Here is a 13,567-nt window from a genome sequence, read left to right as displayed (position 1 = left end):
TCCCCACCACACACACACACACACACACACATACACACACACACACACGCAGTTCTGTGCAGCTTTGGAAATGGAACATTTAACAAGATAAACTGCAACTGGCACTGAAGGAGGCAACTCAGTGTATAACTAGACTAGTGCAAAGGATTTTTTTTTTTTTTTTTTTTTTTTTTAAAACAGGGTCTCCCTGTAGCCCCAGCTGTCCTGGAACTCACTATGTAGACCAGGCTGGCCTTGAACCCACAGAGATCTGCCTGCCTCTGCCTCCTGAGTGCTGGGATTAAAGGCGTGCACCACCATGCCCGGCTCAGGATTTTAAGCAATGAATAAACTAGAGATGCATACAACTTTATAATCATGTAAGTCAATTCTTCATAATAAAGCTATCAGTTCTGTTTCTCTAGAGAATCCCAAGTAGTACAATAGTGAAATCAAGCTAGTATTAATTTTAACTAGGCTGTTATGAAATGATGGGGAATTAAAGTGCTAACACAAAAGCAGGAAGAAACAAGGAATAAAAAATCAAAAAAGATACCTAGGGGAAAAAAAAAGTAAAATGGCAGATATAACTCCTAATTTACCAGTAATTAAATCATATAGGTGGATCAACACTCAATGATTTAGGGCTGGAAGTACAGTACAGCTCGGTAATTGAGTGTCTGTGCCACAGGGTGCTGGATAGCTTCAGTTGTGAACTTGACATACCAGGGAAGGGGGAACCTCACTTGGGGTATTTTCTCTATTAGACTGGCCTGTGGCCATGTCTGTGAGGTATTTTCTTGATTGTTGAGTGATATGGGAGGCCCAGCCCACTGGAGGTGGTGCCAATTCCTAAGTAGGTAGTCCTGGGTTGTATGAGAAAACAGGCTGAGCACAGGTCAGAGGAGAAGGTCAGTGGGCAGGTTCCTCTGTGGTTTGTGCTTCAATTCCTGCCTCCAGGTTCCTGCTCTTGAGTTCCTGCCTTGGCCTCCTTTGACGATGGGTGTGAGCTGTAAGCCAAATAAACCTTTTCCCAAGCTGCTTTTGGTCAGTACTTAATTTTGGTCAGTACTTAATCACAGCAACAGAGAAGCTAACGAGAACAGAGAGAGAACTCGAGAGAGGGTAAGTGAGTCAGTGACTGGCAGAACGTGTAGAAGTAGCAGAGGCAGTGGGAAAGGAGGAGGAGACAGCATGATCATGTGCAGTCTACAGAAGGCCAAAAGCAAAACATGGAAAAACATTAACTATGCAAATAGTAACAAAAAGAGACTGGATATATATTACCAGTTTCTGTCAAAGTAGACTTTTAGAACAAAATTTATCTCTAGTGACAAAAGAAATTTTACAATAACGAAAGAAGGCTGGGTGTGGTGGTGCATGCCTTTAATCCCAGCACTCAGGAGGCAGAGGCATGTAGACCTCTGTGAGTTCATTGCCATCCTGGTCTACATAGTGAGTTCTAGGTCAGCCAGGGCTATATAGTGAGACCCTGTCTCAAAAACTAAAACCAAAACCAAACAACAACAAAAAAGAAAATAACAACTATAAACATAAACACACTAAATACAGCTCTATAACACAGTGACAGCTAAAAAGAAAAATAGAAAATTCAACAATAATGAAGGTTTCAATATTCTACTTTCCATAATGGATAGAACAGCTAGATCTAAGAACAAGAAAATAATAAGACTTAATTACATTATGAAACTAGACCTAACTAGCTAACTAGCATGCATCTACAGAACACTCCAGCTATTTACACAGAGTATATATTCTTCTCAAATACACACGAACATTTTCTAGGATAAACCAGCTCAATAGGCTGGGCGTGGTGGCACACGCCTTTAAGCCCAGCACTTGGAAGGCAGAGGCAGGGAGATCCTGCCTGGTCTACGTAGTGTATTCCAGGCCAGCTGGGGCTACACGAAGACCCTGTCTCAAAAAGACCAAAAAAAAAGACAGAAGAGACAGGAGGATCTCTGGGATATTGAGGCCAGTCTGTCTACACAGCAAGTTCCAGGTCAGCTGGGGCTACAGGGAGACCCTGTTTCCAAAACAAAATAAAGGGCTGAACAATACCCATTATATTCTGTGATAACACAAAATGGATCAAAGGCCTGAATGTAGGAGCTAAAACTAAAAAACTCTTAGAAGAAAGCATTAGTTGTAAATCTCTGTTACTCTCCATCAGCCAAGGGCTTCTTAGAGATGATGCAAAAGGCATAAGCAAAGAAAAAAATATATAGACTGGACTTCATAAAAACTAAAGGACACAGAGAAGTGAAGACACCCAATCAAAAGAAAACTCCCTACAAAGTCTTTTTCCATGACAAGACCTTTTTTAGTTTATCAGGTGTTTTTTTTTTTTTTTTCCCCTCCTAAAAATTACAGTAAAAAACAAGGTTCTGAATCTTGCCATAAACCAGGACACAAATGTACACTTAATAACAAAGAAACCCCTAGCATTTACGTTATTATAAGCAAGCTTTAAATGTTAAATTGCTAAAGATGGGCTAGAAAGGAAACAAAGGAAAGAACTGCTTTACAGACAATGCTGTTGGCAGAATTTCATAACATAACTGAACATTACATATTTGGTACAATACATAGTGGTTTTTTGTTTGTTTTGGTTTTTTTTGAGAGAAGGGTCTTACTATGTACCCCTGGCTGTCCTGGAGCTCACTTTGTAGACCACACCGTTTCTGAACTCACAGAGGTCTGCCTGCTGAGGCCTCCCAAGTGCTGGGATTAAAAGCGTGTGTCACTAAATCAGGCTAGATTAGTTCTTTTTCAAGGCTTTATTCCTCCATTTGAAGCTGGACAGTATCTGTCTTTAAAAATTCTTCATTGTTACTAATGAATGATATTGATCATTTTACTTAAAAAAATTCATCTTTCATGATATTTTACTTCTCTCCATAAAGGTTAAAAAAAGTATTGGACCTTCTCAAATGAAATATAAACTATGTCAATTAGAATTTCACTCACTTAGGGAAGGGAATCTCTCATTTGAAACTGTCAAATTTATGTCAACTACTCCTAATGCTATTTCTAACAATTATGAAAAAATTTCCAAACTGTAAATTCAAGGACAAAGACACATGGAAAACATGTAATTTCTATACAGTGACCCATTGTTACTGCTGATGAAATTCCATGAATTTCAACATACAAAACCCCATTAACTTCTGACAAACAAGTGAGATTGCGTACAAAGTGCTGTAGTCTAATACTCATATTCTGTTATGTGCGCTGCCATTTTTTCCCTCCTTTCACAAGGTGAAGCTAGCATCCTCTCCTACTGGGTCTGAGAGGGCCTAAGACTACTTCCAAGAGCACCAGGAGAAGAGAAGCCATATGACAGAAGAGTAGCTCACACCAGGCCCTGCAGCTTCTGTCTCCCTGGAACACGGAGCTACCATGCAGGAACTGTAGCTGCCTGAGGCTGCCAAGATGGAAAGGCTGCCCATAGGCTCTCCACTGGGCCAGACACCTGAATGAGGAAGCCGTCTTGGAAGCAGACCCTCTGATTCTAACTGTGGCAGTCCCTGGCTTTTCGTTTCTTTCTAGCTGTGCTGAAGATAGACAGCAGAGCCAAGCCATCCTGGCTGAGCACTGTCTGACTTCTGACTCAGAATCCATGAGCAAAATCAAAGGGTTGCTGTTTTATGTCAGAATAGAGATCCACAACTGAACTGAATAATCTCTAGATGACTGTCAACTTTAGGTAAGAGAATCCAAAGACTAAAAAGACTTAGGGTCCTGGCCCTAAGTAAGGAACTTACAATACACCTGAACACATGAACAGATGGACTCTATTCTTCAGGGATAAGAGTTGGGTAATAAATATATCTACTTGAATTTCAGTGTTTTTAACCAAGACTAGCAGAAGGTAAGACTATTCATCATGTATCTATCTGTTCAATGGGCTATAAAAAAAATCAAATAAAACCTTGTAGTTTAACTTTAAAAAATTTTTATATTCATTTACTTACTATGTGTATGCATATATACACACATATATATGGGTATATTCATGCCACAGCATACATGTGGAGGTCAGAAGACAAGTCCTTCCACCATGTGGGTTCTATAGATAAAATGTAGGTAGTCAGGCTTGGTGGCAGGTGCCTCCTGCTGAGCCATCTCGACGGCCCCATAATTTAACCTTTTTCTGTTTGTATACCCTCTAATCACTCTTGTTTATATCAGACAAATCATCATCCTCTTCTAAACATCCACCCTTTATTGTATCTTTCATAGAACAGGTCTGAGACACTTTGGAAATAGTTAGATTAGTAACTTAAACGTTAATAAGCACACCTGGAAAGTGGCTCTTCAAAGAAATATAATTGCTTAACCTTTATCAACCTGTAAATAATAGCTTGCCTTGCCCAAATGTATAATCACACAAATGGTTTCATAGAAAATACTAGGAATACTTCAGGAACGTTACATTTCTGTGTGCATGTTAAATTTCAGTGAAAGTTATACCTCCTTGCTCTCAGAAAAACGTGAACTGAGAATTCATTCAGTCTCTCTAGATCCCCTAAGATATGTTCAAGGGTGTGCTGGATAGCTTTAGTGTCAACTGGGGAGTTTCCTTCATTGGGCTGGCCTGTGGCCATGTCCATGGTGCACCTTCTTGATTGCTGAGTGATGTGGGAGAGCCCAGCCCACTGTGGGTGGTGTCACCCCTGGGCAGGTGGGTCTGTGTTGGAAAAGAAAGCAAGCTGAGCAGGGGCCAGGGGAGCAAGCCAGTAAGCAGCATTCCTCCATGGCCTGTGCTCCAGCTCAGGTTCCTGCCCTGAGTTCCTACCTTGGGCTCCCTAATGAACTGTGACCTGAGAGATGTAAGCTGAATAAAACCGTTCCTCCCCAAATCGGTAGTGGTCAGAGTATTTTGTCACAGCAATGGAGAAACAAACTAGTACAAAGGGTCAGGAACCCTATATTCTAATAATAGCTCTATTGAGACAAATAAGAAGCCTAGTATAAAAATGTCACAATGAAACCCATTACTTTGTATGGTAACTAAAATAATTAGTAAAACATGTATTATGGGGGTGGGGTGAGAATTAGAAGCCTAAACTAAACTATTCTTCAGTGATAATTAGGCTTAATCTAGATTAGTATATTCAAAAGTCTGGTGCTAGTTCCAGGAGGTCTCTGGTAGGTAGTTCAGACTCTGCCTGCTGGTGACAGAAGACACACTGAAACTTAGGCCACATTATAGGCTTTTTTGAAAGCTTAACTAGTTTTTCTTAGTTACTAGTTTTAGACATAGTTTGTGTCTAAGCAGTTTCTCTGTGAATCTATTTCTAATGTTTTAACTACTTTTTTTTCTTTCAGTGTAGGAAATTGAATACAGTATCTAAGATGATGTTTACTGATACTGAGCTATACCCTTAGCCCTTATGTCAACAAAATACTACCCTCTCAATCCTCCTGCCTCAGCTTCACCATTCTTAATTCCTCTAATGGATATACATTGATGCTTTTGAACAGAATTAAACACAGATGTGACACAAGTCATGTGCATATGAAATCCTGACTACTACCTAGCCTGTGACTGGAATTATGGTAGAGTCACATGGTATACAAAAGATAAATAATAACAAATTTTAAGTCTATCAGGACATACTTTGGACACAGGATTTGGAGCAATGGAACTGGAACTGACTGGAAGCCATGTCCCCTGAAGGCCAGCTCTCAAAGCTTTGGAGAGCACTACACAAGCTAGTGAGGGAGAACATCAATCAATGGTCCAATCCCAGCTTCAAGGCCTAAAAACTACATCAATGATTGGCACAGCAAATGACATTGTTGTAGTAGCAGCACTTTTATCTTGGGGGTAATCAACAGCTACCTAATTGGACTTAAAGTCCACTCAACAGGAGGAAACTCGTGTGGTACTGTAAACCTAGCCAAATACACATAGCTGGGGAGGTCATAGATCTTAGATAAAACCCCAAGGCTGTCACATCCCTAGGCAAACGTGATTTCTTATTATGTGCAAAATATGGATGCATAAATTTATAGACAAGTATCCCAGTCACCATCCATCCAAGAAGTTTCTTTTTCAACAGACATAGATTATTACAGAGTTCCACAACTGGTCACACACAGAGACTGTTTGTGAATTTCCCAAGTCAAAGTGGCACATCTACGAAGCAATTTCTACACCTAAGGCTTATTGAACATAGAACAAGGGATGAAGATAATACACTAATGCATATTTCAGTTCTCATTAATGAAGCTCCCTCATGCAACAGAAGGCCAGGAACACAAAAGGTCACAAATGGCCAAAACATAGAAAAAAGAGTCTACAGAGTCCTTGGACAGGTCTCTTATATTAAAATCTACCCACCCAAGGGCTCAGGGACCATTTCGGAAGAGCCAGGAAGGAGGTGCATGACATATGCAAATACAGTCCTACAGGTTCCTAGAACTCTTCTCATATGAACCTACAGCAATGGTGTCAGCATGCATAAGACCCATGCAAACTCAAGCAGACAAAAATCCAGCACAGAACTGTGGAAATGGACAGCAGGCCCCAACCTTAGTTGAAGAATTATTGGCAGCTGATTACTGTTGGGTAAGAAAGAGCTGATCTTAAAGAGAGGAACTATAGACAGGCCAACTAGACCTCAGTGGATGAATTTGCACTGAGGGATATCTGGGAACACTAACTTGACATGACAGGCCTTAACACAAATGATAGAATGTATGAATTCCACTGTGGGGGCTATGGGAGGGTGCCAATGGGGAAGGGAGTATAACAATGATTAAGATGTTCTATATGAAATACACAAAAATTCAATTAAAAATTTAAAAAATATAAGTTTAACTATACCATTAACTAGTTCAAAATCTGTGATGTTGGAAAATAAAGGGATTAATCCATCAATTTCATGATTTAATGTGTGACTATATAATTCTAAGTCCTATAATTTTTTATCTAAATATATGATATGCAATACACTGTTAAGAGTCAAAATTACCAAACAAGTTGCTTCAACTGATTTTTTTGAAATCAATACATTTATTTCTGTCACTTTATGTGATTCTATAGACATGAATTGGATTTTAACCCTTCCTAAGAGTTGACGTAATTTTATTATTTGCATTTATTTATGTGTGTGCATATGTATGTGTGGGGGGCATGTGCCACAGTGCATGTGTAGACGTCACAGGACAACCTTCAGGAGTTGGTTCTCTGTTTCCACCATGTGGGTTCCAGGGATTGAATTCAGGTGTCAGGCTTAGTGGCAAGTGCTTTTACCTGCTGAGCCATCTTGCTGGTTCAGGTTTACATAATTTTAAAGGCCAAGTTTCTTACTAAAATTAAACATAAGACTCGTGAACTAAGTAGATAAATAAATTACATTTTACACAAATGTTTATTAGAATAAAACTTTCCATTAAATGTTTAGTTTTATAATTCCTAGTTCCTCCTCAGCCAAGCCTCTGAACACAGAATCCTTAAGATCTCAGCAAACTAAATCATTCCACCTATTTCTATACTTTTTTCCCAATAAAATTACCATTTTTATTGGTTGCATAGTAGCCTATTGAGCTGATGTTCTATGGTATATTTAAGCCTTCATCACTTTAATTAGACTGACTCCAACTTATATAAGTATTCGTAATGTTGCAGTAGGCATCTTTATGTACAATTTTTCCTTGCATTGGATTTTTCCTTAGGAGAATATACTAGATTAAAGGGTATTCATGGGGCCAGAAGGATTGCTGCTCTTGCAGAGGACCTGGGTTCAAATCCTAGCACCCACATTGTGGCTAACCACTGTCCTAACTCCAGTTCCAGGGGATTCAACGCCCTCTTCTGACCTCCTCAGGCATTGGACAACATGGGTACACTTACATACATGCAGGAAAACATTCATACACATAAAATAATACATAAATAAAGGGTATTCACATTCAGCTTATTTTTTTAAAACCAAACTCCCTTGTAAAAAGAATCTATCATTATATCCTAATTCCCATTTGAATTTAAATTACATGGTATAGCAACAAAAATATTAACAGGTATAAATGGACTTGCTCGTTGTAGTTTTTATATTCATGCTTTTGAGAAATCTTAACATTAAATACTGATCAATGGAATTTATCATGTCTTATTTGATTTGTCCATTTATTTATTGGTGCTTCATTTTTTATTGTTTTTTAAATTTTCTGAGACTTTGATTAATTCACCCCTTTTATAACACTTCCTTAACTCCCCCCCCCATACTTTTGTGCTTACCTGTTTTTAAGATGCGCCTCTAGGTCACAGCGTTGCATTACGTCTTGGCACACTGAAGAAAATGGACACAAAACTAATAATTTGTCTAGAAGTTTATGAACTAGAATGCTAGATTTCTTACATAACTTGAAATGAAGTCTCTTGCGGTCCAATGGACAGAAGTCTTTCTCTTGTAAAAAGTTTCTGAGGCACTTGTAGCAGAACGTGTGTCCACAGGGCGTATCGAGCGGCTGCAGCAGAGGCTGAAGGCAAATATGGCAGACGAGGTCATCATCCACTTCATCCTGGTAATTGTATAAGTGGTTTTCTCTTGTCCAGTGCTGCTGGCCACATTCAAAGCACAGGGGGTTTAGGGAGGATGTGGATGTCTGCTCCACAGACCCCATCTCATCACTTGTTGTTCCCATTTTGAATCAGCAGTTTCTGTATCCTCATGGGTCAAAACTTCCACTGAAAGCTTGGATTCCACCAAAGGGGTTATCTGTCTACAGCCAAGGTCTGCTTTTCTAGGTAAACAGAACAAATAAAAGTAATTAGTATTAATTAAGATAGGTAAAAATGTCAATAAAATACTCAATTTTAGCAAAAACAATTGTTCATTAGAGCAGGAAACAAAATAGTAATTAAAAGTAATGAAGTAAATCCATTTGCTAGTTAAGAATGACTTAATACTGCCAAGATCTTGATGAGAAAAGAACTTAGGATCAAAACCAAAGATGCCACTTATTATATGGTACAACATATGTTATATGGTATAACATAAAAATGGTTCATTAGCTTTAATGACTGAAATTTCCAAATACCTCACTGTCCAATGGTAACTTTAAAGCTTATTCATCTCCCAGGTATGCCTACAGTGCACTCTGTGGAATACTATGTAACCCATTTGCATTTGTCATCCCAGTTAGGGCTCTTTGCTTTGGACTGATCTTAGGCTAGGCATTTGTGATCCTATAATAAAGGTAGTATTTGCTAAATACAGTCAGGATAATTTGGTTTATTAAATACTCTGCAAAACACATATGATTTGAATATTTTCCTTGTATGACAGATGAAAGACACATCTCATCACATATAAAAATAACATTTGTGCAAGCTCTAAATATTATTCCACTAAAAGAGAAAAATGCTATAATTCAATTAAACATGTTAAGACAGGTTATAAATTAATTTCACCTTATGTTACTGCATACCTCCACCTGGTCTTGCTTACTCAGAGCAGGTGTTGTGTATATGTGCATGTGTCTTCACTGACACAAGATTTACAGTATCATCCACCAGTGTGGTGTAAGCTGGACAGAGAATGCTTTCATTCTGTAAGAGCTTCCATACTTGCTGCTAGGGCATCAAGGGTTAAAAAATCAACTCCAAAGGCAACAGCTCTCTATCTCCCCTCTGTAAATATTTACAGAGCCTCCAATGTATATGAAACATTGAACACAGGCAAAGGAGAGACAGGGAGAGAACTATAAAAACTCATCATTAAAATTGCATGTAATAAAAATGTAAGAGTTGCACACAGGATATTATGTATGGGAAAGACTGGGAGAACTGACATTTAATTCTGTTTGGCTTTGTGGCTGGAAATGCTTTCAAAAGGGTAAAAAACTATACTTCTGAATAGTAGTGACAGGAAGCATCTGCCAGAGCCATGATTGGGAGGGGGCGAATAAGGGAGAGCATCACCAGGAGTCGGGGCTGGAGGGCATACACACAGCCAAGAAATGTGAAACACCTCATGCAGGGGCAGGGGTCCTTAAAACTTGGGAGTCCCTGCTCAAGAACAGAAAGAGCAGAGTACCACATGGGTTCTACTAGAGTTGCTATTTCAGTAACATTTTCTCCCAACTATGTATTTGTTATTTTTAAAAAATTGTATGCACTATTTTGCACATGTGTGTATGTAGAGGTCATGGAGGAAAACTAGTAGGAGTCAGTTTTCTCCTCTTATCATGTGAGTCTGAAATATTGAACTCAGGTCATGCCTACCCTCTGAGCCATGTTACTAGGTATTTTATTTAGAGTATTTATTTTATTTTATTTCATTTCTTCAGTCTTTTTGAAACAGGGTCTCCCTGTAGCCCCAGCTGGCCTGGATTTGCTATGGAGACCAGGCTGGCCTCAAACTCTGCCTCCTGAGTGCTGGGATTAAAGGCGTGAGCCACCATGCCTGGTATAGAGTATTTATTTTAAAAACATCAAGTTGGGCCAGAGTTACACATACCTGTAACACCAGCACTTGGGAGACTGAGGCAGAAGAACTGCAAGTTCAAGGACAGCCTGGGCTACATAGGAAGACTATGTCTCAAATCCAACTACAAAAATAAATAAAAATGAAAAACAATAAAATTCTGATTTAATAATGGCTATGTATGGAGGGGATAGGATTCAGGTAGGATAGTTTGACCTGGCCTCAGATAAATCTTGTGTTTGAAAACTAGTGAAATAATAGCACCTGTTATCCTAACTCTTCATTATCAACATCAAGACAGTATTTCCTATGCTTGGCAATGCACAGCTCTTGTTCTTCACCATTTGACCATGGTAACTATTTTAAATGTCAGTGCAAGATAAGTGAGATTAAGGAGAGAAACAGCACACATTACAGGTTAGGTATTTCATGAATACAAAATTTCTACAGGTTCTTGTTTCCCACTTAGTCTGCAATACAATCCACATATCCTCTGCTCTATTTTGTTGTTATAGTGTTAATTCTAATGTTTCTTTTCCTCAAGAAGATATATGGTAGTTTGAGCCTCCCACATAATGACTAAGAAAACATTTATCTTAAGACTATTATATTTTAGCTATTCTCTAAATCTCTAAATAACTTTAGTTCTTTATTTTCATTTTATCACAAAATCTTTTCATGAGGAAAATTAACATGATGCCATTTAAACAACTACATTATCTCCACCCCCCCAAAATTTCTTTGCTACCATAAAATAAACATTCAATGGAAACTAAACTTTCTGCATAAGCAGTTAAGATCTTGCACAGGGTCTTCCTGTAGCCACAGCTGGCCTGGAGCTCACTATGTAAATCAGGTCGGCCTTGAACTCAGAGATCCACCTGCCTCTGCCTCCCAAGTGTTGGGACTAAAGGCATGTGGCACCACGCCCAGCAAACATTCTATAATTTTGATTTCAGGTATTATCTATAATACCTATAAGAAGTTCAGATAAATCTTAAACATTTCCAAAAATACAGAGATAAAATGTATAATGTATTTCTTTACAAATACATTACCTAAATGTTTAGCAATATTACAGGAACAGAAAAGAGAAAAACTATCAAATTGGCTGAGATCATGACAGCAAATTTAAAATAACATACTGAAAGCAAGCCAATGCAATGGAAAGGGTGGTTAAGACATTGTTCATACTTAACTCCACTCCTGATGAACACACTTGCTCTTCCTGGTTCTATGGAACAAAAATATCCTGGTACACCGCTAATATTTCAGAAGCCTACAGTTTTTACCACCATCTAAAGCTATAGATTTTCAGATACATCTCTTGATGTCACACTTGACTGAGATTTAAGGAGTCCTCACTGGCCCTAGCCTAAGAGACCCAGAGCAGGGAAAAGATTATGAATTAAAAGTTGTCACCAATTGCGCTGAAGGGGGAAACATCTGTGGTCTTTTTGGCTCATCTAGGCTCAGCATCTAAGAACGTCCTCTCCTCTCATCTTCCTGGCAAATGCCTCATGACCCCCTCCTCTGCAGAGTCTCCTTCCTAGAGCCTGCTCCTGGTGTGCCATATTCCCTGTCAGCTCTCCCAGTCTCTTTGCACACACCTTTATTTTAGCAACTTCTATATGGTCTGTCTGCTTATCTTATCTCTTCCTGGAGAGGAAAGATGGTGTCGTTTCTGTATTTCCTGTTTCTACCTTTTTGGCAACTTTTATTCAATTTGTTCTTTGACAATTTCATAAATGCATGCAGTGCATTCTGCTTACTGTAGCTTCTACCCTCCTTTGTTCTCCCTTCCACCCATTATACCTGTCCGTACAAGTTCCCTTCCCACATTATGGCTTTTTGTTCTGCTTTGTGACCTGCTGAGTTTAACCAGGGCCAGCTGTGTGACCATGGTTGGGACCTATCCACTGGGGTCTGGTGAGTTCATTAGGGGGTACACAACTAAAGACAGTGGCTTGTCCTTCCTCCCCCAGAATCATCAGTGGCTAATAATAGTTCAGTAGGGATCCATGATTAACTGTAGACAGGCCCAGCTTTGTTCAGGCCCTGTGCAGGCAACTGAAGTCATTGTGAGATCATGACCACATTGGCTGTGTCATGTCCAGAGGACAGCATTTCATAGCCCTTCTCCCTGTCTCTGTACATGCTTTTCGACTCCTCTTCTGCACCGCTCCCTGTGCTTAGATCGGGTGGGATAAATGACCCATTCAGGACTGAGCACTCAGCATTCCCGTATTCTCAACACCATGAGCTGCCATGCATCTTGGCATCCACTGCCATTCACTACTCTCTGATTAAGGTTGAAAGTACCATTTATCTATGGGTATAAACATAATAGGAGGCAGCTTGGCCATGCTAATATAGCCAAGCAACGGTGGGAAGTTCCCCCATTTCCAGCTCCACTTCTTGGCACATATTATTTGCTAAAAGAAAACATTCTCAGGCTCAATGTGAGCCTGAAATATATAACTATATAAATACGCAAGAGAAAGCTGCATTTATTTGTGGCATTGAAGAGCAATTAACATGTAGGACCCGACCCTGTAATTTACAAAGAACAAGTATTACTCCCTTTAGTTTTCCCTTTAGCCAAGAGAAACATCCTTGCTTCATGCTATCAACACAAGAAAACCTGCTTACATTACGTGTCAGCTCTGAGAGCTGCCTCTCAGAGAAGCAGTGACATAGATTTTCTCACCTCAGGATCTCATCAGCCACTTTGGAAAAGCTTGGCAGCTTCTTAAAGGGGGAAAAAAAAGGATAATGTGCAGGAGAGACGGCTCAGCAGTATAGAACACTGGCTACTCTTGCAGATGACTTGGGTTTTCGTTCCCAGCACCCACATGAAGGCTAATAACTATCCCTAAATCCAGTTCCAGGGGATCTGATGCCTTCTTCTGGCCTCTGTGGGCATTGCACAACATGAGTGCACTTACAGACATGCAGGCAAACACTCATATACATAAAATAACAAAAATAAACAAAAAGGATTTTTTAATGTGCAACTACCTTAGGACACCAGAGCTACACTCCTAGGCACTTATCCCAGAGAAGGGAAAAACTCATGTTCTACAAATGTTTACAGCAATTCCATTTGTAATAATAGTCAGAAG

At 39.3% G+C, this 13,567-nt stretch overlaps 1 protein-coding gene across 2 annotated transcripts in view; it reads right to left on the bottom strand.

The window, feature by feature from the left end:
• Positions 1 to 13,567, bottom strand: part of Lnx2 (ligand of numb-protein X 2) — an 87,585-nt gene that overhangs the window by 34,959 nt on the left and 39,059 nt on the right. For both annotated transcript variants that reach the window (XM_029559658.1, XM_008825070.3), the window contains exon 2: positions 8,252 to 8,757. In XM_029559658.1, the coding sequence (XP_029415518.1) occupies positions 8,252 to 8,658 (407 nt within the window). In that variant the 5' untranslated portion in view covers positions 8,659 to 8,757. The remainder of the gene's footprint in view (positions 1 to 8,251; positions 8,758 to 13,567) is intronic.

This window comes from Nannospalax galili, unplaced genomic scaffold (assembly GCF_000622305.1).
Source record: "Nannospalax galili isolate Female #2095 unplaced genomic scaffold, S.galili_v1.0 scaffold768, whole genome shotgun sequence".
Lineage (NCBI taxonomy): Eukaryota > Metazoa > Chordata > Mammalia > Rodentia > Spalacidae > Nannospalax > Nannospalax galili.
Note: the sequence above shows the minus strand (reverse complement) of the source record. Positions and strands in the feature narration are given on the sequence as shown.